This window comes from Sorex araneus, chromosome 8 (genome assembly GCF_027595985.1).
Source record: "Sorex araneus isolate mSorAra2 chromosome 8, mSorAra2.pri, whole genome shotgun sequence".
In the NCBI taxonomy this organism is placed as follows: domain Eukaryota; kingdom Metazoa; phylum Chordata; class Mammalia; order Eulipotyphla; family Soricidae; genus Sorex; species Sorex araneus.
The window spans coordinates 56,813,464-56,839,931 of NC_073309.1; the positions used below are offsets into that span (position 1 = coordinate 56,813,464).

Sequence of the window (26,468 nt, forward strand, 5' to 3'; positions counted from 1 at the left end):
CAATTTTTTGGGTGGTGGGGCCACACTTAGCAAAGCTCTGGAGTTACTCCTGGCTCTGCACTCAGGAATTACTACTGGCATTCCTCGGGGGACCATATGGGATGCCGGGAATCAAACCTGGGTTAGCCAGATGCAAGGAAAGCACCTTATTCAGACTATCTCTCAAGCACATTACCCCCCCCCCCATTCTTTCTCTTACAAATCAGCGACAGAGTTCTAGGCAGAAAATACCTCATTAATTCAGGTTCTTCCAGAATGCTGTTTGTTTTTGGGTTTAGATTTTGGCCAAACCAGCTGTGTTACTCCTTGCTCTGTGCTAACTCCGAAAGTTCTGGAGACCAAACCTGGTCAGTTGTTTGGAAGGAAAATGCCTTACAGGATGTACCTTCTCTGGCTTGCTAGTGAGCTTTCCTATTGTACTTTTTTTTTTTTAATTTTGCACCATACCTGGAGGTTTCTCAATTTCCCCCTGACACTGTGGTGAGATATCACTCACATGGTACCAAAGATCAAACCAAGTAGCAGTATGGGCATGCAAGGCAAGCAACTAACCCAAACCTCTGATCCCAGTAAGTGTATTTTTGTTTTTCTTTCAGGTTTCTCTACAGCTAAGAATTCTTTTTAAATCACTTGAAATAGTTATTTTAATACTGAAAAAGTTATTTTAAGATAATTATAAACACACAATTCAAGTAAATAGCAATGCTGTAAGCATTTTATTAACATTTTCAGAAACAGGTCTGGAGGAATAGTACAAGGGTTGAGCACTTGCATTGCAGATGACCCCCAAACGATTGATCCCCAGCAACCTCTATGGTCCCCTGGGCCCTTCAGGAACGACCCCTGTATGCACAACCAGGAGTAAGTCTTGAGCATTGCTGGGTGAGACCCAAAATACATCTCCCCACCCCGCACACTATTCACTTATATAAAACTTGTACTGTTCTGCCTGCAGGAGTTCAATTTAATCCAAGGCATGGCCCCAGGAATAGCTCCTGAGAATTTCTAGGTGTGACTACAAAATCTTAGAACAACAAAAACTTCCACTGCATCTTTTCTGAGTATCTAGGAGGGAAAAAATTACTTTTGTTATTCTGGGTATCAAGCTCGGATTGGCCACATACAAGGTAAACAACCTATCCACTGTACTATCTCTCAGGCCTAAGGATGACTTTTTTTGGAGGGGAAGGGGGAATTTTTGGCCATATCTGGTGATACTTAAGGGTATCTCTGCTCAGGAATTACTCCTGAGGCAAGAGAGGAACAGGACACATTTCTTTCTTTGGTTTTGAGGCCAAACAATTAATATTCAGGACTTATCCCTAGCTCTGCACTCAGGTTCTGGCATATGTGATGCTCAGGATCAACCCTGGGTAATAATGTGCAAGGCAAATGTCATTTGCTGTACTATCTCTCCAACCCTAAGGATTACATTTTTTTGGGGGGGGGTCGCACCTGGTGACGCACAGGGATTACTCCTGGCTCACGCACTCAAGAATTACTCCTGGTGGTACTCGGGGGACATTATGGGATGCTGGGAATCAAACCCGGGTCGGCCGCGTGCAAGGCAAACGCCCTACTAGCTGTGCTATTGCTCCAGCCCCAGGATTACTTTAAATAAGTGAAAAATACCTAAATACCTGGATTAACAGAAAATAACTGGATTAATCATTTTGCTTTGTTTTAGGACCCCATTTGGCGATGTTCAGGAATCACTCCTGGTAATGGGGACTCAGGATTACAATAGGATGCCAGGGATAGAACTTGCATCAGCCACATGCAAGGCAGACACCCTATGTGCACTGCTGCTGTCTAACACAGAATTGTTTTGCAAAACTTATGAATATAATTTCACAGTTATGGCAAGTAGACACCAGAAAAAGATTTTTTTCCCTCTCTTTATGGGTCACACCTGGCAATGCACAGGGGTTACTCCTGGCTCTGCACTCATGAATCACTCCTGGCGGTGCTCAGAGGACCATATGGGATGTTGGGAATCAAACCTGGGTCAGCTGTGTGCAAGGCAAAAGCCCTACCCACTGTACTACTGCTCCAGCCCCGAAAAAGATTTTTTAGTACTAAATAAGTAAAAATATTTCTGAGGGGCAGAGGGATGGCTCAATGGACTGGAGAGCATGGCAGCACCACCTGTTATCCCAGGTAAAGCTAGGAGGAGTCCTGAACACTAGGTTCCAAAACCATGTTCCGAAAGCATGCTCCAAACCCAAATAGAATTAAAATATTTCTTAGAAGGGGCTGTGGAGACCAATAAACCCGATTTGCATGGAGGAGCCCTAAGTCTGATCTCCAACACTGCATAATCTCAAGAGTCCTGAAGAAGTGACCCCCAAGCACTGATCTAGAGGTAGCCCTGAGCACCAATGAGTGTGGCCCCCAAAGCAAAACCAAATCCCAAAAAACTATTTTCTTGAGATCATTTACCAACTGATGGTTTTGCTCTCAGTGTTGATTACAGTGTTAAATGATTAAAAGGAAAAAATAAGGCCAGGAAGTGAGGAAAAAAGAGGTGACCTAGAGTGCGTAAGGAGAAAAGTAGATAATCTTTGTGAAGGGGCAATAATTCTGTTCATCAAAATCATGAAACATTATTGCATTCATATTAAATAAAAACCACAATAAAAAATTAAAAATAAAAACTAAGCTGTAACATCATACATTCATGGATTCGGTAAAATTTCACAATAAATGCATTAATTTACATGGCATTCTATAAAACCAGAACTAGGATATTAGTAACAATTTTTCAAAACAAATTATAAAGTACAGAAAACTATAGAGTTTTTTGTAAAATATTTTGTTTTGTCACTCTGAGCCTCCTGGAACCAAAGTAAATACCATTACCAGCCCTACGTCAACCAGTGTAGAAAAGTGCCCAGATATTTCCTAGTGGAACTTTACCAATACCCTTCTATTGGAATTTAATAACAAAACACATCTCCAAGGTGAAATCTGAAAAACTATCCTTGAAACTCTATGGAAATGCAGTTAAAAGAAAAAGTGGTCTCACCGAAACAAAAATTAAAAGGACCAAAATGAAAACTCGCCAAAAAAAGTATTCAGTGGAATACTGAAGAAATGAAATACCATTGGAAAATGAAAATAGTATAATAACTTTAGATCCTTATTTGTATGTTCTGCAAAAATTAAACATTCATCTACCTGTGACTCAGACATTACACTCTACATTTTTGACAAAAGATAGTCCTGTAATGAGACAAAATTTAAAAAACTGAAAGAAAAAAACTTAATGTTAATAGTAAAATGTTTGCACAAGATTTAAAATACTCGGGGCTGGAGCGATAGCACAGCGGGTAGGGCGTTTGCCTTGCACGCGGCCGACCCGGGTTCGAATCCCAGCATCCCATATGGTCCCCAGAGCACGGCCAGGGGTGATTCCTGAGTGCAGAGCCAGGAGTAACCCCTGTGCATCGCCAGGTGTGACCCAAAAAGCAAAAAAAAAAAAAAAAAAAAAAAAAAAAAAAAAAAAAAGATTTAAAATACTCAAAATTTAAAATATACCAAACACCAAAAAAAGTGTGAAGGGATAAATTAAGCATGGTATACACTAAATTTAGGAATATTATTCAAAACCAATGAAAAAAAGGGCTACTGGCTAGGGAGAAAATACAGTATTTGTGTCCATGCTTCATGTCTAGAAGGTTTGGATTTGGTCCCCCAGCAAAGCATCCCTGAGTAACACCTGGAACAACCAATGACCCCTGCTAAGAGTGATAAGTATTGAGCCAGGAATACTCCAGCACCCACAAGGCACTGATATGAGGCTTCACACGAAAAGAGCTCATTAGGATGAATATTGCTTTGATATAAAAAAAAATTCCAATCATGAATTAAAGAAAAGTGAGAAAGGAAACCTGTAATTTTATGAATTAGTGGGATAAGAACACAACGTAGCCTCCCACCACTGCCGAGATGTGACCCCGGGGGCCACACGAGCGTGCGGCTCCTCTGAAGCTGCACGAGCGTGAATCCAGACCCAGCTGAACCAACTTCAACATAGACTGCTCCTTGCAGATTGTCTCCAGCCAGAGAACTAAGCCACGACCCCATGCCCGCCCGGGAGGGGAAAGGTATTTCTCTCTCTCGCCTGTCCCTTCCCAGGGATGAAGGGCGTGGGGACGCCATATTATGACGACCACAGATGGGGTTTACAAGCTTGCAATGATCGAATATCCGGAAGAAATCTCCCTTGACTTAGTTGTTAAAGTACCAAAATACAAAACCGCGCGACCTCATTTCTCCTCACAACAGGTCTGACTCTAGTGGGGTGCTCCTAATAATAATGGTGAGGTTTGTGTTGAAATATTGAATGTAACCAAAGTAAATAGAAAGTAAAGTGAAATTTATCAGTTACAAGGCGGGGGGGGGGGGCGGGGGGGCGGGATGGGAGGTGTACTGTGGTTGTTTTTTGTCTTCGGTGGTAGTATATGGGCACTGGTGAAGGGATGGTTTCAGCATTGGATGACTAAGACTTAAGCCTGAAAGCATTGTAATTTTCCACATGGTGATTCAATAAAATAAAATTAAAAAAAAAACACAACGTAAATAGACCTTGACAAATATTGTCATTATATGGACTTAATCAAGATTCAAATTTTATTCATTCCAATTCTGGGGCCATACCAGGTGTTAATCAGTATATATTCCTAGGTCTATGTTTAGGAGTAATTCCTAAAAACTCATGGGACGATGTGGTGTGCCTGGAATTCAAACCAGGGTCAGGAACATACAAGGCAAGTAAGTACCTTACCTCCTATCATCTTTCCTGGCCTTGAATTCCAGTTTATGTCAAAACTCATCAAATGCTGCCTGGCGATAGATCTAGTGATAACACTTTGGTAGAGTATTTGTTTTGCACATAGGAGGTCCTGGATTTGATATCCAGTATTACACACACACACACACACACACACACACACACACACACACACACACACAGTATTACACATTAACTATATGCAGGCTATTACATGTAAGTCAAACTTTTCAAAAAAAAAATTAACAAATCTGACAGCCCAGGGGCTGGAGTGATAGCACAGCAGGTAGGGCATTTGCCTTGCACGCGGCCGACCCGGGTTCGAATCCCAGCATCCCATATGGTCCCCTGAGCACCGCCAGGGCTAATTCCTGAGTGCATGAGCCAGGAATGACCCCTGTGCATTGCCGGGTGTGACCCAAAAAGAAAAAAAAAAAAATCTGACAGCCCAATATTGTCTTTCCCATGTATTTTCTCACACCAAGAATACTGCCTCAGTGGCAACAAACTGGGTCATAAACCATGTAGGGATTACAAATCCTTTTTTCTCTCCTCCATTCCTGGGTATTAATGCCTTCTGGTATCACTGAACAGTTACATGTATCCACAAAAACTAATGGTTGAGGGGCCAAGCAGTAGCACAGCTGGTAGGGCATTTGCCTTGCACACAGCCAACCCGAGCTCAATCCCTGGCATCCCATATGGTCCCCTGAGCATCACCAGGAGTAATTCCCAAGTGCAGAGCCAGGAGTAACCCCTGAGCATCACTGGGTGTGACCCAAAAAGCAAAAGCAAAAAAAAAAAAAAAAAACCACAACCCTAATTGTGATACTATTTTTTGACAATGACTTCAGTGGAACAAGATAAATAAGCCAGGAGGTCCAGAGTTTTCAGTACATGATGATCCAGAGTTTTGGGTACATTCTGATCCTATAGAATCAGTCACAGAAACATCCCATCAGGATGACAATAATGTCCTCTGATCCCACTCCCACAAATTCTTTACTTGATATTTGGTGCTGACCACTTGTCAGCAGTGATCCTGCAAAAGTGTACCATGGACTCGGGACACAGTATTGCAACAGTGATCATGCCTTGAAAAATGTGAGAAATGCGGGTAATCGTACTGTTTCAAGAACACTTAAAATTCCTCATACCTTTCCCTTCCTCTGATCACTGAGCTGCCTAAAACTTGCAGCATTCATGCCTTCTGTGAAGCAGAGAGCAGAGCCATGCAGGTTATGGACAAGAAAGTAGAACTGTTCAGTTAGCAAGTCATTTTCTGCCATCATACTGTCCCTCTTCAGACAGAGGAGGAAGTTTGTAACAGTTGTCCATCCCCCTTCATACTTTAAGAGGCTTAATCAAGGGGGCTGGAGTGATAGTACAGCCGGGTAAGGTGTTTGCCTTGCACACGGCTGGCCCGGTTCAATTCCCAGCATCCCATATGGTTCCCCAAGCACCACCAGGAGTAATTCCTGAGTGCAAAGCCAGGAGTAACCCCTGTGCATTGCCGGGTGTGACCCAAAATGCCAAAAAATAAAAAATAAAATAAAATAAATTACTCACAAGGTAAACAGAACATCCAAGATTAAAGAGAATGAAAATGGTGAGGCCGTGATCATTGTATAAATAAATGCAATGTGTTGAACAGGTCCAAAGTGAAAGGTAAAAAATTTCAGAATTAACATATCCATGGAGAAGTTAGTTATTCTCTGCAAGCTGTCAGCTTGAGACATGATACTGTCTGGAGTAACACTGATCCAGGTTCATGCCTAGTTCGATATGGGACTATAAAGCCGATATCCTAAGGGTTCAGGTTAAATCTGCTCCAATACATGGAGTAACAGTTAGCTTTCTTGAGAAAACTGGAAGGTGACTGATGCTGATGTACACTATGGGGATCTGCCAGAGAGCAGACTTGTGAAATGGCTTTTGCCACACAAATCAGTGGTGACAAAAGCCTGTAAAGAGCCCTAGGAAGGCTAGGAAGTATGATTTAACAGCCTTCCCACATAACTGAAACTGTAGAGAATGCCCACTGATATGTTCAGATGTATGAAATTCAACTCAGATGCTTTCAGGAGTTTTCTCTGATATTATTATAATGAACAATTGCACATTCATATCACATCTAAGTTCTTCCTCTAGTGTGAACTTTCTGATGTTGAGAGAGAGTGGATTTTCGCATAAAAAACTTTCCACATTCAGTGCATTCATAAGGCTTTACTCCAGCGTGACCTCTTCGATGCTGACTGAATTGGGAACTATCTCTAAAGGACTTGCCACATTCACTGCACTCATAAGGCCTTTCTCCAGTGTGAACTCTTTGATGATAACGTAGTTTGGAGCTAGTGATAAACGATTTTCCACATTCATTGCACTCATAAGGACGATCTCCAGAGTGAACTCTCTGATGGTAACGGAGGGTGGAACTAGATGTAAAGGATTTCCCACATTGACTGCACTCATAAGGCCGTTTTCCTGCATGAACTCTCTGATGGTAAGAGAGGGTGGCACTACTGGTAAATGATTTCCCACATTGACTGCACACATATGGCCTTTCTCCAGTGTGCACTCTCTGGTGTCGAATCAAAATTGAGCTATTAGTAAAGGATTTTCCACATTCACCACACACGTAAGGTTTCTCTCCTTTGTGAACTCTCTGATGATAACCAAGGCCAGAGAGAGAGGTAAAAGATTTCCCACATGCCCTACACTCATAAGACCTGTCTCTATCATGAATTTTTTGGTGTATTGAGAGGGAAGATTTGTGGATGAAGGCTTTCCCACATTCACTGCATTCATAAGGTCTTTCACCAGTGTGACCTCTCTGGTGTTTATTGAATTGGGATTTATCTTTAAAGGATTTCCCACATTCATTGCACTCATAAGGCCTTTCTCCAGTGTGAACTCTGTGATGGTAACGGAGGCTAGCACTGAAAGTAAACGTTTTCCCACATTCACGGCACTCATAAGGCCTTTCTCCTGTATGAGCTCTCTGATGATAACGAAGAGTGGAACTAGAAGTAAATGATTTCCCACATTCACTGCATTCATAAGGTCGTTTTCCTGCATGAACTCTCTGATGGTAACAGAGGGTGGAACTACAGGTAAAAGATTTCCCACACTCATTGCATACATAAGGCTTTTCTCCTGTGTGAACTCTCTGGTGCTGAATAAGTGTCCATTTATTATTGAAAGATTTCCCACATTCATTGCACTGGTATGGCCTTTCTCCTGTGTGAACTCTCTGATGTAAAGTGAGGTTATTTCTTCGAATAAAGGATTTTCCACACTCATTACACTCATAAGGCCTTTCTCCAGAATGAACTTTCTGATGATAACGAAGGTCAGAGCGAGAGATAAAAGATTTTCCACATTCAGTGCACTTATAAGGTCTTTCTCCTGAGTGAACGCTCTGATGATAACGGAGGGCAGAACTGGTGGTAAAAGACCTACTACACTCATTGCACTCATAAGGTCTTTCTCCAAGGTGACCTCTTTGATGATACTGGAGAGTGGAGCTACAGGTAAAAGACTTCCCACACTTATTGCACATATACGGTTTTTCCCCAGTGTGAATTCTTCGGTGTCGAATGAGTGTCCACCTATTGTTAAAAGATTTTCCGCAATCAGTACACTCATAAGGCTTTTCTCCAGTGTGGACTCTGTGATGATAGCGAAGGCTGGAGCTGAATGTAAAAGATTTTCCACATTCATTACATTCAAAAGGCCTTTCTCCTGAATGAACTCTTAGATGTATAATTAAGTTATTTCTTCGAGTAAAGGACTTCCCACATTCAGTACACTCATAAGGCCTTTCTCCAGTGTGAACTCTGTGATGATAACGGAGAGCAGTACGAGTGATAAAAGATTTCCCACATTCATTGCACTCAAAAGGTCTTTCTCCAGAATGAACTCTCTGATGATAACGAAGGTCAGGCTTAGAAATAAAGGATTTCCCACATTCTGCACACTCATAAGGCCTTTCCCCTGTGTGAGATCTCTGATGATAACTAAGTGCAGAAAGAGAGGTAAAGGATTTCCCACAGTCACCACACTTATAAGGCTTTTCTCCAGTCTTAACTTTCCTATGGCGAATGAACACTGAACTACAGCTTTTATATTTTGCACATTCACCGCACACATAGCAATTTTCCTGGTTGTGACATCTCTGGGGATAAATGAGTGCAGATTTCTGGCTTAACAACTTCCCACATTTGCTGCACTTACACTGCCTTTCCCCAGAATGAATTCTTTGATGTTGATTAAGGGTTGAGCTTAACTTAAAAGATTTACCACATTCATTACAATTATAAAGCTTTTTTCCATTATGCAGTCTCTGGTGCATAATAAATGATAATTTGTATCTGAAGGTTTTCCCACATACACTGCACACAAAAAACTCTTGTCCATTTTGAACATTCTGATCTGGAGCCAGTGTATGTTTGGGATCAAAGATTTTCTTGCATTCTTCCAAAGTGTGGGGACTTTTGCCTTGTAATGTTCTATGCTGGATATTTTCCTTTGACTTATCCCCAGTTAAAGTGTTCTGTTCTTGGAGATGTCCTAAAATGGCCAAAGAGTCGCTCCCACTTTCCTCAAATGCAAAAGATTCTCGTAACTCTTGGAAACAGCCATTCTCACCAAATGAGGCCATGTCTACAATGCTTCTGAAAATTTTTTCTCCCATGTGTTTCTCTTGTTGCTGCTGCTTTGCACTGAAATAAAATCTTTCTGCACACACTCCATACCTGAACAACTTTTGACTGGTTTGAGTTCCCTGATGCTCAGCCATGAGAGAAATGTGTTTCAATATGGGGCCATACATCTTACAGCAGTGGGTCTTCGGGGAAGATGAAGCTGGCCAGGAAGTCCTGGTCTGTGACAGGCTTTCAAAAACACTCTGTTGTAAAGGGGCCTCTGCATCCTCTTCTCCACAACTGCAGCCTGTAGACCGGGAAAAAAAACAAAAAATGGTCAAATTCATGCTGATTGTTCCTACATTTGTCACATGTAGGAACAAGCTTACAGTAGGTTTTCCATAAATGAGTTAGAAATTAAATGAAGGAGTGGCTGAGTGTCATCCATGACTGGTTCCCAAGGCTACAAAATGGTAGAGAGAGTAGAAAGAGAAGAGAGACACAAGTGAGAAATGATGCAAGAAGGCAGGTCGATGCAACCAATGTCTCTGCCTTCCTGCACTATATTATGTACTGTAGCTGGGGTAGCTGAGTAGATCTGAGCCTATTAAAATCCTATTGCAATGGGCTAGCTGCTATTCAGGCGCACATTTTGAGTTTGTGATCATCTCAGTATGTGATCAACGAATGGCAAATGCTAGAGCAAAAGCACTGACAGAGATAGGGGAGGTGAAATGTGCAGCCCCAATGGACAGACATCCTGGGCCGGAAGTCAGTGGTAGGGCACTTGCCTTGCACACAAGTAACCTGATTTCAATCCCCAGCATCCCATCTGGTCCCCCCTGCACTGCCAGGAGTCATTTCTGAGTAGAGTCACAGCAGTAAACCCTGAATAACTCCTGGTCTACCCACCTCCCATTCTACCCCCCCAAAAAAGTGACAAGTATAGGGTCAGACAGTACAGGGGATAAAGTAATTTCCTTGCATTCAACCAAAGTATGAACCTTGGCACACGGACCACCAGAAATGATCCCTGAGCACAGAACCTAGAGTAAACCCTGAGCACTACCACCCACCACCATGCCCCTGCACCTCCACCGCCCCCGCACACACATACTAAAAGAATGAAATGATGAATGTTAACACTGTTATTAACCACAGGGAAGGAATACTGCAATCACAGGAAGGAATGGGAGAGTTCCTGCTAAAAACACAGCCTTGACATTGATGTTATCGGCTATTCACAGGAGTGCATCCTGACTGTGCCCCCTTGTGATGGCCGCAGTAACAGCCATCCTCTGATACAAGTTTCCCCTAAGTCTACATCTGAGACATAGTGATAGAGGTATAAGGATAAACAGGGTAAGTGAAGAAGCAATGTCCAGAGCAAATCCCACACAACAGATATAGAAAAGAGATTTAAGTAACACTGATCAAAGCAACCTTCACTATCAACAAAAACCAATTTGTTAACAAAGAAAAGTGGTTCCTATAAGGCTTAAGAACCCAGGGAAGGAGCAGAGAGATGGCTCAAAGGGGTGAACAAATGTCCTGGGTAAAAACCATGGCACCTCAAGGTCCCATGAATACTTTAGGGGGTAGCTTCCCAACCCCCACACCAATAGAGCCCTGTTGTCACAACACAGTGAAATATAAAAATAATTTTTAAAAAAAGTACAAGGGGAGGGGCTGGAGCAATAGCACAGAGGGTAGGGGGTTTGCCTTGCACACGGCCGACCCAGGTTTGATTCCCAGCATCCCATATGGTCCCCTGAGCACTGCCAGGGGTAGTTTCAGAGTGCAGAGCCAGGTGTGACGCAAAAAGAAAAAAAAAATTACAAGGGGATCAGAGACAGTTCCATGGGTAAAGGCACTTAGGTTTGATCCCTAGAACTTCATATGGTCGCCCAAGCACACAAGGAGTGATCACTGAGCTCAATGCCAGGAGTAAGCCTGGAGCACAGTTAAAGTGTGACCCAAAAATACAAAAAATATCATAAACAGACAAAACCACACTCAGTATAAGGGATAGGAAATAGTACAAGTTCAATCTTCATACCAAATGGCTACAGGATGCAGTACTAGAGACCCCCAGCTTTAGTGGATCATGACCTACCAGGAGGGGACCCTAGGCACAGTCAGATATAAGCCAAATAAATAAATAAATAAAAACATGGAGGAACCAGAGAAATAGTATGTAAGGTGAAGCTCTCGCTTCGCATTGTGGAGACTGGGATAGAGACCCTGGGTCCAACACCACCCAGGATCACCCTAGCAGAGAACCAGGAACAGCTTGAGTACCACTGGATGTTGCCCCAAACAATAAAAGATCCTTGGTAGTAGCTATGAAATGAGGTCAATGGCTCTACAAAATATTCCAAGGGCAGATACTGTGGCATTCACAAATACTCTGCTCGCTATCTAAGGGATCCTAGCAGACATCCTAGCAGACATGATCTCAGAAGACCTCAGCACAACCTGCTACAGGCAGATACCTCCAGTGTATACCACAGAGGATATAATGGTTACAGTGTGTGCACACCTGGATGTTTTCACAAGAACCTTCCCATTAAGTCATCAACAATTGGGTTAGAGCCATAATACAGAACATATGATACTTACCTTGTATGTGGCCTACCCAGGTTCAATCCCTGGATCCTACCAAGTCCCCAAAATCCCAACAGGACCAAGACTGACCCCTGAGTGCAGAGTCAAGAGTAAGCCCTGAGGGTCAGAGCGATAGCACAGCGGGTAAGGCGTTTGCCTTGCACTCAGCCGACCCGGGTTCGATCCCCAGCATCCCATATGGTCCCCCGAGCACCACCAGGAGTAACCCCTGAGCATCACTGGGTGTGACCCAAAAAGAAAAAAAAAAAGAGTAAGCCCTGAGTACCACCGGGTATGTATAAATGACTAAATTCATCAACAATCATCAGTACGTGGACTTACCAAAGAGCATGTTAAGGCACCCCTTTCTGGGCCAGAAATAATACAGGGGGTATGGCACTTGCTTTGCATATGACTGAGGACAGTTTGATGCGCCAAACATCACAGGAGTGATCCCTGAGTGCAAAGCCAAGAGTAAGCCCCGAGCACTGTCAAATGTGAACCAAAAACTCAAAAGTAAAAAAGTTTTAAAAGTGCTAACCCTTGGAGCGATAGCACAGTGGGTAGGGCGTTTGCCTTGCACGCGGCCGAACGAGGTTCGATTCCCAGCATACCATATGGTCCCCTTAGCACTGCCAGAAGTGCTCAGGGCAAAGCCAGGAGTAACCCCTAAGCATCGCCAGGTGACCACCCCCCAAAAAAAGTGTTAGCCCTTTGTAAGACTCATTTATTCCAGGTCCTAAGGCTGCCAGACCCTAGACCCTATCTATGCCATAGACTCCAAAGTATAATTGGTCCACGTTTACCCAGTTCCAGAACCAGACTCCACAGTTGTGACTTGAGTCCCTGCTATGAGCATCATACTCATAGCCACTAGCTAGAAGCTCAGACAGGAGAAACCAACACCAAAGCAGCCATAAAGAAGAATCAATTTCTGTGCTGAAGAATACAATGAGAACCCAGAGAGAAAATACGCTTTCTCGGGGCTAGAGCAATAGCACAGTGGGTTGGGCATTTGCCTTGCACACAGCTGACCGGGGTTCAATTCCTAGCATCCCATATATCCCATATGGTCCCCTGAGCACCACCAGGAGTAATTCCTGAGTGCAGGACCAAGAGTAACCCCTGTGTATCTCCAGGTGTGACCCAAAAAGAAAAAAAACACAACTTTTTCTGCTTGTGGCTGCCATGGCAACCTTCTTTCAATCCTGACACTGCATATGGCCCCCAGGAACTACTAGGCATGGCCCCTGAGCACTGCTGAGTGTAGCCGCAAAATTAAAATAAAAATTTAAAATATTCATACATTAAGGTGAAAAAGTCTCAAGGATGTAAAGTACAACATAGTGACCCTCATTAATGATGCATCTTACACTGAAATTTACTGAGAATGGATTTTTTTTTTGGAGGGTTGGAGTATTCTGGAGGTGATTAGAGAACACGTTATACCAGGTATTGAATCCAGAGCTCCCATATGGAAAGCATGAACTCAGCCCACTGAGTCCTTCTCTAGACTGATCTTAAGCATATTAATTAATTTTTTTTTGGGGGGGGGAGTAGGGGGAAGGTGGGCCACAAGCAGTGATGCTCAGTGGTTACTCCTTACTCTGCATTCAGGAATTACACCTGGAGGCACTCAGTGAACCATATGGGATTCTGGAGATCACACCTAGGTTGTGTATACCTCACCTACTGCACTATCTCTCAAGGCCCCTAGGAAGGGGCTAGAGTGTTAATACAGCAGGTAGGACACTGGCCTTACATGCAGCTGATGTGTGCTGAATCCTAGGCATCCCACAGGGTCCCCCAAGCACTGCCAGAAGTGACCCGTAAGTGAAGAGTCAGGTGTAAGAGACCTTTAAGAGGTGACAAGGGGCTGGAGCAATTCCCAGCATCCCATATGGTCCCCTGAGCACCGCCAGGAGTAATTCCTGAGTGCAAAGCCAGGAGTAACCTCTGTGCATCGCTTTTTGGTGTGACCCAAAAAGAAAAAAAAAAAAGTGACAAATATTCAATTAATTTTACCCAGCCACAGCGATGTTCAAGGCCACTCTACACATGTTTGGACAAGCCTCATTCAAGAAGGAACCATCAGAGGAACCCATGTATGCGAGACCTGGGGCTGCGATCTCCAAGCCTGCTCAGATCTACAAGCCCAGTCAGATCGGGACTGGGCCTTTTCCACCCAGATTCCCCATTTTCCAGTAGCTAGGCGGTCACACTGCCCCTAGCACTGTGTAATCCCATCAACGGCCAACACCCAGAGACTATAAAACCAAGCTCCCGGAAGCTTGCTGCCATGATGCAGCTGAGCAACATCCAATAGCCTAGTTCTCCCTCTTAGAGAACCTGGCAAGCTACCTGAGAGTTTACTGCCCACATGGGGAAGAGCCTAGCAAGCTCCCTATAGTGTATTCATATGCCAAAAACAGTAACAATGATGGGTCTCATCCCCCTGACCCTGAAGAGCCTCTAATTCGGCACCAGTAGGAAGGATGAGTAAAGAGAGGCTGCTAAAATCTCAGGGCTATGATGAATGGAGAAGTTACTGGGCCCACTCGAGCAAATCGATAATCAACGGGATGACAGTGATACAGTGAGACACTGATAGTAATTGATTCACAATGCATATGAATATGAAATCATCACACTATACACTACTTTTTATTTTTTGGTTTTTGTTCTTTTGTGGGCTGGAGCAATAGCGCAGTGGGAGGGCGTTCCTCTTCATGCAGCCGACCCGTATTCGATTCCTCAGCCCCTCTCAGAGAGCCCGGTAAGCTACTGAGAGTATCGCGCCCACACGGCAGAGCCTGGCAAGCTACCCATGATGTATTGGATATGCCAAACACAGTAACAATAAGTCTCACAATGAGAGACGTTACTGATGCCCACTCGAACAAATCGATGAGCAATGGGATGACAGTGACAGTGACAGTTCTTTTGTACCACATAAAATGGTACTCGGGGAATCACTCCTGGTGGAGTACGGAGGGTCACCATAAAGCATACGAGGCGCTGGTCAGCCTCATGAAAGGCAAGTACTCTACTCACTGTAATATCACTCTGGCCTTATATACACCTTAAATATCCACAATGGCTTTTGGGTCACACAAGGGAGTGCTCAAAGCTTACTCCTTGCTCTAAACTCCGGGGTCACTACTGGCAGGGCTTGTAGGACCATATGGAGTGCTGGGGATCAAACTTGGATCAGTCCCATGCACCTTGCCCCTGTACCATCTCTTCTGTACCATATACATGCAACCTTTTGTTTGTGTTTCTGAGCCACACCCAACTCCTGGCCCTGTATTCAGAAGACTTTCCTAGCAGTGCTTGGGACTATATGGAATGCCAGGAATTAAACTTGGGTCAGTAGCATGCAAGGCAAACACCCTACCCACTGTACTATTGCTCCAGCCCCCCAAATACATACACTCTTAAAGCGCAACAATACAGAGGCCTGAGATAAAAGAAATCTAAGCACTTTAATTGTGCAGAAGTGTAATAAAGTAGTTAATGGTTCAGGTAAGCAGTGACTGTTATAGTCTATATTCCTGTAATATAGAAATGTAGACCAGAAAAAAGTGTTAACTAAAAAATTAAAGCCTGTTCTACAGAAGTAATATGGATCTGGACACAGTGACTCAGAGTAAGTATGATGGATCACTGCAAGAACCGTAAATCCTTGTCTGAATGCTTACAAAAAGCAGGCTTGAAGCTGGAGCAAAGAGTAAAGAGCTAAGCAAAGAAACCAGCTCCAGCAACACAAAGAAGTACCCCTAAAAACCGGGGAACTGGGCTGGAGTGATAGCACAGTGGGTAGGGCGTTTGCCTTGCACGCGGCCAACCCGGGTTCGATTCCCAGCATCCCATATGGTCCCCTGAGCACCGCCAGGGGTAATTCCTGAGTGCAGAGCCAGGAGTGACTCCAGTGCATCACCAGGTGTGACCCAAAAAAAGCAAAAAAAAAAAAAAAAAAAACAAAACAGGGAACTGAGCACTTTCAAAGATTCACATACAAGAAAGAATTGCTGGAGCAATGAGCTAAGCCTCATCCAGGTCACTGGCGAGGCAGTCAAAAATCTTACCCAGTGAAGATATGAGAGAAAAATTCTCCAGCATCACATCGATGTATAAGTGTCTTTGGTTCTCATCAAGGAGTCTCCATTCCTCCCAAGAGAAGTACACAGCAATGTCCTCAAAGGTCACGCTGTCCTGTTCAGATAGAAACAGATGACATCATCAATACACTCTTAGCAAGCACAATTCATCATGCCCATATTTACCCAAGGTTTATCCTCCTCCAGACCTCAAAGGAATTACAGGTCCTAGTGCCACTTATGCTATGGAATTCTCAGGGTCTCCTTCAGCTCTTAGAAACAATAGGCAAGAATGGGGGCACACAGAGATGTCAACCAAATTCTGACACTGCCCTAACAGGTTTCACCCATCCTGTCACTAATTTTGCTGGGGTCTCCTTGATTGTAACCCTAATACACTGGCAACTGTGTGGTCATACTTGCTCTTAATGTGCTCTACATTTGTAGGATGTGCCTCTCCCACATCCTGAGGCCCCCAGTTGTACTCCCACAGTTATGATTTTGGGGAAATGCCCAAATGCTGCTTGAGGACCTAGAAGGTATCCATTTCTACATCAGTATTAGTGACCCCGAAGCACACTGAACTGCAGATAAACAAGGCTTTTCCATTTCTGTGGCTGCACTTACTTCTTTTCCCATCAACAGCCATAATACTGCTCTTTCCACTCCCTGATGGTCACCTGACAGGCACAGGGACTCACATATGACATCTGCTCCAGATCTTTTTTTTTTTTTTTGCTTTTTGGGTCACACCCAGGGGTACACAGGAGTTACTCCTGGTTCATGCACTCAGGAATTACTCCTGGCGGTGCTCGGGGGACCATATGGAATGCAGGGACTCAAACCCTGGTCGGCTGCGTGCTGTGTTATCGCTCCAGCCCCCACAGATCTGTCTCTTATCAATGGAATAAGCAACAATTTAAATCTATACTGAGTCATACCTCTATGCAAGAGATATAGCGCATCCTTGCATGTAGTCAACCATGGTTCAGTCCCCAGCATCCCATATGATCAGTCTCCAGCAGAGGAGTGATACCTGAGCACTGAGGCAGGAGTAACTGAGTAATGCCAGGTGTGACCCCAACGCAATAAGGTCAGACATATAGTACAACAGGTCAGACACTGCCTTGTACGTGACCTACTTCAGTCTGAATCCTGGGCACCACATCCAGTACCCCAGAGCACCAGCAAAGTCCACTCCTGAGCACAGAAACAGGAATAGGCCTGGAGCATGGCAAAGTGGGACCCAAACACAGTATCCTCTTGGGGGGTGGAGGGGGGAAAGAAAAGTAATTTACAGGCTGGAGGCTCAAAAAGGTAGAGTAATCAAGGTGGTTTTGGTTTTTGTGTGTAGGTTTTTTTTTTTTTGCTTTCTGGGTTATACCTTGCAATTCTCAGGGGTTACTCCTGGCTCTGTAGGAGTATATATGGGGTCTCTACACTCCTGGTGGTGCTTAGGGGACAATATGGGATGCCAGAGATCTAATGGCAAATGCCCTACCCACTGTATTATTGTTCAGGCCCCTAACCAAGGTGTTTCTCCCCCCACCCCAAAGTTTAGGGCGCAGGATTTGTGGGTGGATGGAAGGCCTAGGGTTTCTTTCTTTCTTTCTTTTTTTTTTTTTTTGCTTTCTGGGTCACACCCGTTGATGCACAGGGGTTACTCCTGGCTCTGCACTCAGGAACTACTCCTGGCGGTGCTCAGGGGACCATTAGGGATGCTACAAATCAAACCCGGGTTGGCCCCGTGCAAGGCAAACCCCCTTCCCGCTGTGCTATTGCTCTAGACCCATAGGTTTACGTTCTGACACCACATAATATATAGAGTATAACCAAGAGCTGCCCCCAATCACCAGGGAGAAGGGGAAAAACACACATTCCCTGGTGTTTCCCTTATACTCAGGAGACACATGTTATTACTAAATTTTTGCCTTTTTTCTCCTGCTTGTACAACTGTGAGAAGGAGAAAGGAAAATTGCACAGTAGGCCCCATCTCTGTGTTTCCACTGTGCACCCCTGCCTTGGTTGTCTCCGTCCTCACACTTCTTGTCCCAATTTCCAGAGCTACACTGCCCAAGCTACCCACCTTGTCTACACTCACAGTTCTACAAAATACTTGAACAGGACCAATGACAACGGTGTGTTACTCGGAAGAAAAACGAGTAACATTTTTACCCATGAGCGACCCGACCCCCGGAGCAGATTCCACCGGCTGTTAAGGACACGGAAACCTGGACTCAATGCAGCCTCTCCCCATTTTCACCCCGCGCCTTCTACCTCTGTGCTCCCGGCTCATTCCCGACTCTGTGCCCGGGACTCCATCCGGTGAGGCTCGGGGGATTCTGTGCGGAGCCCGGGACGGGTCCGTCAGTCCCGCGGAGGCTCCTGTCCGGGGTGACCGGCGCGAACCTAAGCGTCCTGGAACGCGTCTGCAGCCCCCAGCCGCTGCCTTTCGCCACCGACGCTTAAGCCCGGCTCTAGCCCACGTGCTTCTCGCTCCTAACGGGGCGCCACAACCCTGCGGCCCGCCTCAGTCGTTGTGGCCAGCCGGCTCACCGCGAGGTCCGTCCAGGGTCCCCGCCAACCGGGACTCGCTCCTGAGCCGCAGACCCGGCCGCACAGGAGCCTCGGTGCCCGCGGGGAGCGGAAGCTGGCGGGGGTGAAGGCACAGAGACGCCGGGGCAGCCTTTACCTGTGCCGGGGCCCGCGGTGCCACCGCCATCCGCGTCTGACGAGGAGCGAGGCCGGGAGCTGACGAAGTCGACGGACTCCAGGCACGACGGTCCCTATCCCGGAGTTGGCTCGACGCTCCGGGCGACATTGTTGGGCCTCAGTCAGGTTCGTGCGGAGGAGACCGAGTCTCCACTAAGGCCCACCGCAGGCCTGATCACCACCGACCACTCTCAAGGATCTAGAGATGGAAAGGAGGAGGCAAAAATGGCGGCCAGGAAGCGGCCGGAAGTCCTAGCCCGCCTCCAGCGCAGGAACTGAAATGCCCCATCCGGAGCCTCATTGGTGCAGCGCGGCCCTGGCGCGTGGCCTTCTGGGCAATGTAGTCCCAAAGACTTGACCACGCTCCACCTTCTGAGTAATGTAGTCCAAGGGCCCTAGCAAGTACCAGAACAGATCAGAGTTCAGGTCCTGAATGCTGTCTTCCGTGGGCTTTGTCATGAATTAGACTAGCTGGGACACATTGGTTTATTTTAATTATTTATTTATTTATTTATTTATTTTGCTTTTGGGGTCACACCTGGCGATGTACAGGGGTAACTCCTGGCTCTGCACTTAGGAATTACCTCTGGTGGTGCTGAGGAGACCATATGGGATGCTGGGAGTCGAACCCGCTTCGGCCGAGTGCAAGGCAAAAGCCCAACCCGCTGTGCTATCACTCCAGCCCCACATTAGTTTATTTTATTACTTACGAATTTATAAAGCTTTTCGGAACTCTATGCCAAGTGGGTAGTCTACAATAAAACCGAATGGCAGCTGGCAGATGAAATAGTGATATTCCAAGAATCAAAGATCACCTTGACCCCAGTGTGGAAAACAGGACTCATGGCCCAACTGGCAACAGGAGGCTGCCAGGCCCAGTCCATGCTTTCTCATATCCATCCCCTACAGATAACAGGACAGCCAACCACACCAGTCGGTTCCACTGGTCTTTGTTCCCTTCTCTCCTTTTCCTGCCCAAGACAATATAAAAGTCTGCTTACTCTCCCCCAAGGTCATCAGAATACTCTACTCCATCCTCATCAGAGGTTTGTAAAGTTCCGTACAGGAGAGCATCCCTTTTCTCCTATTTCCTTCACTTTATTCATCTCTCTCCCTCTGTCTGCACTAGACAGGGTTCTCAAATCTATTAGAAACAAAGATCAAATAAAAATAACTTTTTTGTTTCATTTTGAGGTCACATCAGGTGCTGCTTGGGAGCTGGCTTTGTGGCTGCTCCAGGCTAAGGGGTGTTAAACAAATTCCACCACTCTCCTATCTCTAAGTCTAAACAAATATTCTTATTTTATTATTATTATAAGGGGTATCATGCCCATACTTCTCAGAGCTGAATCTGAACTCAGAGATCACTCCTGGCAGGATGGGGATACGTGGTACCAGGGATGGCACCTGGATCAGTTAAATGCAAGACGAGCTCCCTATCCTCTCTATTACTGCTCAAGCTCCCCCAAATAAATATTCTTACTGTAAATCACAATACTTCTAAGAGATATTTTAAAGGTTAGGCATGCCACAAAAGGAGAAAGAGAAAGAAGAAAGGTGCCTGCCATAGAGGCAGACTGAGGGGAGGGGGGTTGTTGGGTGATGATGGGAGGAAAATGGGGATTTTGGTGGTGAGAAATGTACACTGGTCAAGGGATGGGTATTGGATCAATGTAGAACTGAAACCCAAACATGAACACCTTTGTAATGGTCTATCTCACAGATATTCAATAACAATTTAAGAATAAATAAAATAAAATAAAAGTTGGCATGCTTTGCAAATGGGAGACCTTCGTTCCATTCCATTCCATTAGTTTCCTGAACAGAGATAATTGTGACTAAAAGAAAACTAAATTAGTTAAATCACAGTATCAGACATCACTGTATCACTGTCATAACTGCCATCCCATTAATCATCGATTTGCTTGAGTGGGTGCCAGTAATGTCTCCATTCTTCCTAGCCCTGAGATTTTAGCAGCCTCTGTTACTTGTTCTTCCCAATGGTGCCACATTGGAGGCACTTTCAGGGTAAGGGGAATGAGACCCATCATTGTTACTGTATTTGGCATATTGAATATGCCACAGCTTGCTTGCCAGGCTCTACCGTGCAGGCAGGATGCTCTCGGTACCTTGCCAGGTTCTCTGAGAGGGAGAACTAGGCAATAAGAGGTTGCACCAGTATCAGACATAGAAATACTAAAATCAGCATAAAATATCATGCATGAGGTATACTCATTTCAGATTCAAAGGCAGAGCATTATGTATATAATGCTTATTGTTGCTTTAACTATGAGGCCCATTTCAGAATTAGGTAGCCTGAAATATGCTTGTTTCAGTAACAAATAGCTTGGAATAAATCCTGTTCATCTCAAAATCTGAGGTAATTTGTGTAGGATAACATTGGTTTGTCCTTTCTCTCTTGCCACAGGGAATTTAGGTTTATCAGGTTAGATCCCATCACAATGCTCCTGAGACACTCCCATTCCTTTGTTTATCTGTAATCTCTTTCTTCATGCTCTGCTTCCCCTACCAGTCCATCACCTTTTCCACCTAATCAGACTCTGTTAACTTATAAGATTAGAGCCTTCTGAGGACACTGGACTTGTATTCATAAGTGAAATACTGCCTTTCTCTTCTTCTTATGTCCTTTTACTTCAGAACAATGTCCTTTTTGTATAGACACAAGAAGACAGTTAATATTATGCTTTTGTAACTTGGGAGTTAATTAATTCTGAATAATATTCATTCCTGGGTATCTGTTTTCTCGACTGAAACCTTGGCTGCCCTTACTTCCTAGCATCCCCAAAACAGGGTCCCGATAAGGGACTGGATAGACCCAGAGCAAGCTGTGAGCTATCCTGGCATTGAAATGGGCCTGCCAAAGCACCATAATACTTAACTATAAGTTAAGAGCATGATCATGGACAAAAATTCTGTCATGATCCAAAAAGTAACAACTATGTTAGGACCCTGCTAGGGTTAGAAAAGCCTAATCTGGCCTGAGCACTGTAGTCTGAGATCTATAGCAAGATGCCCCCAGGAAAGCAATGCCGCCAAGAGATACATAAGCATAATGTATCTCTTACTGTGTCCATACAAAATGACTAATATTATGAATGTTTATGTTTGTTGGACTAAGAAAAGGAGACACCCACCCACAGATGGTACCTTTTTGCTTTTTGTGTCACACTTGGCAATGCACAGGGGTTACTCCTGGCTCTGCACTCAGGAATTACTCCTGGCAGTATTCAGGGGACCTTATGGGATTCTGGGTTGGCTAGGTGCAAGGCAAATGCCGTATCCACTGTGCTATCGCTCCAACCCCCCATAGATGGTATTGTGCCCTTGGGTGAGTCATTCTGCTGAAAGAGAGTTTGTCCTAGAAGAAGCTTCCCCTGAGGGAAGGATGAACACAGGTGTATTACCACATCTATGTGTAATTCCCAACCCCTCATGCCTTGGGATGTAACTAAGGCTGTAAGAATGGGCTGGGGGATCTAGAAGAAGGATGGAGAAGAATGAAGGAGGAAAATCGAGAGAAGGAGAATGAAGAGGATTGGGAAGAAAGAAGGAAGAGTAATGGAGACGAGATTGGGATAACGGCAATAGGTACCATCCAGCCTGGGCCTCATTCCCTCCTTCATCTGCCCATTGCCATTGGCTGTCCCCACGTTGGGGAAGTGGCCTGAGACCACCGAACACAGGTGGCAAGAGAGAGAGAGAGAGAGAGAGAGAGAGAGAGAGAGAGAGAGAGAGAGAGAGAGAGAGAGAGAGAGCCGAGGGCTTTCGTATTTATTTTTTGAATACATACCATGTGAAGGAAGGAACAAGGTCACCAGATTGGTTGGTGATCAGTTGTAGTTTATTCCAATCTTGTCTCTATTTGCCTCCTTCCAGTCTCACCTGTAAAAAACATCTGCCAGGCCCGGGACATGGGGCAGACGGAAGAGGAAATGAGGCCAAGCCGGTTGATTGATCAGTTGCCATTTATTCCATTCTCTCCATGTGCCTGTTCCAGTCTCTCTAAACTTCCCATTCTAGTCTCACACTGCCCTTCATTCCTCGATCCCAGCTCTCTGGATTCTGCCCCTTTTCACTAGTGTCTCCCCTTACTTGTCTCTCTCCACCTTCCCCTGTGGGCTACACACTGTCTGGTAGCAAAATCAACATTAAAAAGCCTGAGGGGTAACCAGGTTCAAAGGAAACACTACCTAGAGGTATTCCAAAGCCCATCCTGACTGCCTGCAGGCAAAATACCTCGTAAGGTGTTTTTCTCCTTTCCTCAGTCCAAAAACTCCATCAACATATTATTATTATTATTATTATTATTATTATTATTATTTTGCTTTTTGGGTCACACCCAGCGATGCTCAGGGGTTACTCTTCTGGCTCTGCACTCAGAATCACTCCTGGCAATGCTCAGGGGACCATATGGGATGCTGAGAATTGAACCTGGGTCGGCCGAGTACAAGGCAAACGCCCTACCCACTGTGCTATCACTCCAGCCCACCATCAACATCTTAATACTAGTTATTTTTGTATGGACACAGTAGGAGATACATTGAGGCTTCTCGGGCAGCTCTCGTGGGAACATCTAGCCAAACTCAGACTACAGCGCTCAGGCCAGATTAATCACTCCTAACACTATCAGGGTCCGAATCTAGTTATTACTTTTTGGATCATGACAGCATTTGTCCATGACCAAGCTCTAACTTATAGTTAAGCATTAGGCACTTTGGCCAGTCCCATCTCGATACCAGGATAGCACATAACTCACCGCTTGCCCTGGGTCCATCCCGTCCCTCGTCGGGGTCCTGCCTTTGGGGGTGCTAGGAAGTAAGGGCAGCTGGGGCTTAGGTAGAGAGAACAGATGCCCAGGAGGAAAATATCATGTACAGTCAAATGACTCCCAGGTTACAAAAGCCAAGCATTTACTACTATCTTCCTGTGCTCATACAAAAAAGCACATTGCTCTGAATAAACTATGCAAAGGACTCAAAGAGAAGAGAAAAACAATATTTACAAGTCAACAGAGCACGAAGAAAGAAGTTACAAATAAGCACAGAGGAAAGGGAGCACTGTGATGGGAACAATCCAATAAACCTAAACTACCTGAGGCTATGTTATCCTACATCTCCCCCTTTTTCTTTTTACAAAAACACAAAACTTGAAAATGAGGAACAATTCCAAATCACAACACAATTCCAAATCACAATACAGTCCTATTAGTTGTACTAAGATTTCAGTCCGACCCTGGGCCCAGAGCAGTGCTTGTAGTAAAGCGTCCAATTGTCCTGCACTGTCCAGGGGTGATAAGAGTCACCAATGATGAGAGTCATTTAGTTCTGTCCTGAAAAAATGAAGTATCTGCATCAAAACTGAAGAGTTGTTCCTGTAACAGCCTCAGTAGTGGTTGCAGCAACGAGTCCCAGGGGAGCAGCTATTAGGAGTCTGATAAATTTCAGGAAGCACTGGATCAGTTGGGAGCAACTGATCAGGAAGTTGGAACGGGAGCGTCACAACCTCTGGCAGGAGTACTTAAGCAGGGAAATGCAGCCATTCTCTGGTCAGGTTCATTGGCACTTATCGATGTGCAACCTAGCTTACGTTTGAGAAAAAACACTTTCTTTTATAGTTATCGTAGGTTTTGACAGTTGGGGTTTGGTCTCATGCCTGTGACTAAAAAAAGCTCCAATACAAATGGATATCCTAGAGAAAAATGAAAAGGTGTTCCTGCTAAAAGTCATTCTTTTCTCCTTCAGAAACCTGTGAATTCCAAGTAAAGGGTAAAAGTAAAGTACTGTTAATTCAAAATATGGAGGCCTGGCGTTGTCCAATCCACAACCTGTAAAAGAGGGGTATAAGGAAAGCTCTCAATGTGAACTCATTATATGTTAAAGGGCTAGAGGCCTTCGCCGTAGATCCTCTGAAGCTGGCTCCTCTTCTTTCCCTTGTGACTTCCAGCTGAAACCAGTTTGGTGATGGTTTGGAGCTTGAATTTCGTTTTTTTGTTTTATTTTGTTTTTGCTTTTGGGTCACACCTGGAAATGCACAGGAGTTACTCCTGGATCTGCACTCAGGAATTACCCCTGGCTGTGCTCAGAAGACCATATGGGATGCTGGGAATCGAACCCGGGTCGGCCACGTGTCTCGCAGCCTTAGTCTAGAGTACAACCTCCCAGCATTCGGGATAGCAACTACACCTAAGTCGGATAGCACAATCAATATATATAAAGACCTTTAGGGTAAGCTTTTCAAAGACAAAGATCTCATCTTTCTAGGAAATTTGCAGAAGGGTGGAATTTCATCTAAGGATATACTTCTCCTTTCCTTAGTCTATAAATAATCACCTTAGATTTACTTCTTAATAATCTTTCTAGTCATTTTGTACGGACACAGTAAGAGATATATTAATCTTATAGGGTGGCTCTCCTGGGGAACATCTCGCTATTAGATCCCAGACCATAGTTCTCAGGCCAGCTTAGTCCTTCCTAATCCTTAGCAGGGTCCTTGTCCAATCACTTTTCTTTGGGTCATGACAGAATTCATCTACAACTGTGCTCTTAGCTTATTGTAAGTCTTATGCCACTTAACCTGTCCCATTTTGATGCCAGGGTAACTTGTCCTGGGTCCATCCAGTCCCTTTGTTGGGACCCTACTTCTAGGGTGCTTGGAACTAAGGGCAACTGAGGCTTAAGTCGAGTGAAATATGAGAGATGCCAGGAGTAAATATTATTTGGTGCCAACTACCAAATTACAAAAGCATAGTATTAACTGTCTTCCTGTGTCTATACAAAAAGGACATTGCTCTAAAGTAAACTGTGCAAAGGACATAGGGAAGGAGAAAAGTAATATTTCATGTACAAATACAAAATCCAGAGTCATTAGAAGGTTCTGATCTTACAAATCACAAGTCTGATTTGGGTATATAGGTAATCAATTAACTGGTTGGGGAAACAGCACAGAGAAGAGGTTAAAGATAAACACAGAGAGGGTCTGGAGCGATAGCACAGCGGGTGGGGCGTTTGCCTTGCACGCGGCCGACCTGGGTTCTAATCCCAGCATCCCATATGGTCCCCTGAGCACCGCCAGGGGTGATTCCTGAGTGAAGAGCCAGGAGTAACCACTGTGCATCGCCGGGTGTGACCCAAAAATAAAATAAATAAATAAATAAATAAATAAATAAATAAATAAAATAAAGATAAACACAGAGGAATGGGAGTGCCTTGAGAGCACTGTGAATGGTGTAACTCAATAAACCTAAGCTCCCTGGGGCAAGGGGAAAGGACAGACCAGTGTTATCCTACACATCTGGGGCAAATTTGCCCTCCTGGCTTGGGTCTGTTGGTAGATCTGTTGCCTCAATTGGTCCGGAGGTCAGGTGACTAGATGCATAACACAGTTGCCAGGTATCGCCCTAAGGGCTCTAACCTGATCTTCTCTGTGGTTGGGGACAGTTAGAGTACTTTCCCCCTTACTTAGGCCTAAGACCTATAGAACTACACTTCCCAGTAGACACTGCGCGGACGACGCACTCGTTGAGCCAATGGGGTCAAAGAACAAAGTCGGTTCCGTGTGAGGCCCTAGAATCTGGGCGGGTTTCCGGCG

General features: G+C 44.8%; 1 protein-coding gene across 1 annotated transcript; it reads right to left on the minus strand.

The window, feature by feature from the left end:
• Positions 1 to 6,927: 6,927 nt before the first annotated feature.
• Positions 6,928 to 19,084, minus strand: LOC101547355 (zinc finger protein 585A). Its single transcript, XM_055145309.1, has 3 exons — positions 18,841 to 19,084; positions 16,137 to 16,263; positions 6,928 to 9,748 (listed from the first exon to the last, which is right to left on the minus strand). Exons 1-3 carry the CDS (start codon positions 18,967 to 18,969, stop codon positions 6,930 to 6,932), a joined length of 3,075 nt encoding a protein of 1,024 aa, XP_055001284.1. The 5' UTR covers positions 18,970 to 19,084; the 3' UTR covers positions 6,928 to 6,929.
• Positions 19,085 to 26,468: the final 7,384 nt, after the last annotated feature.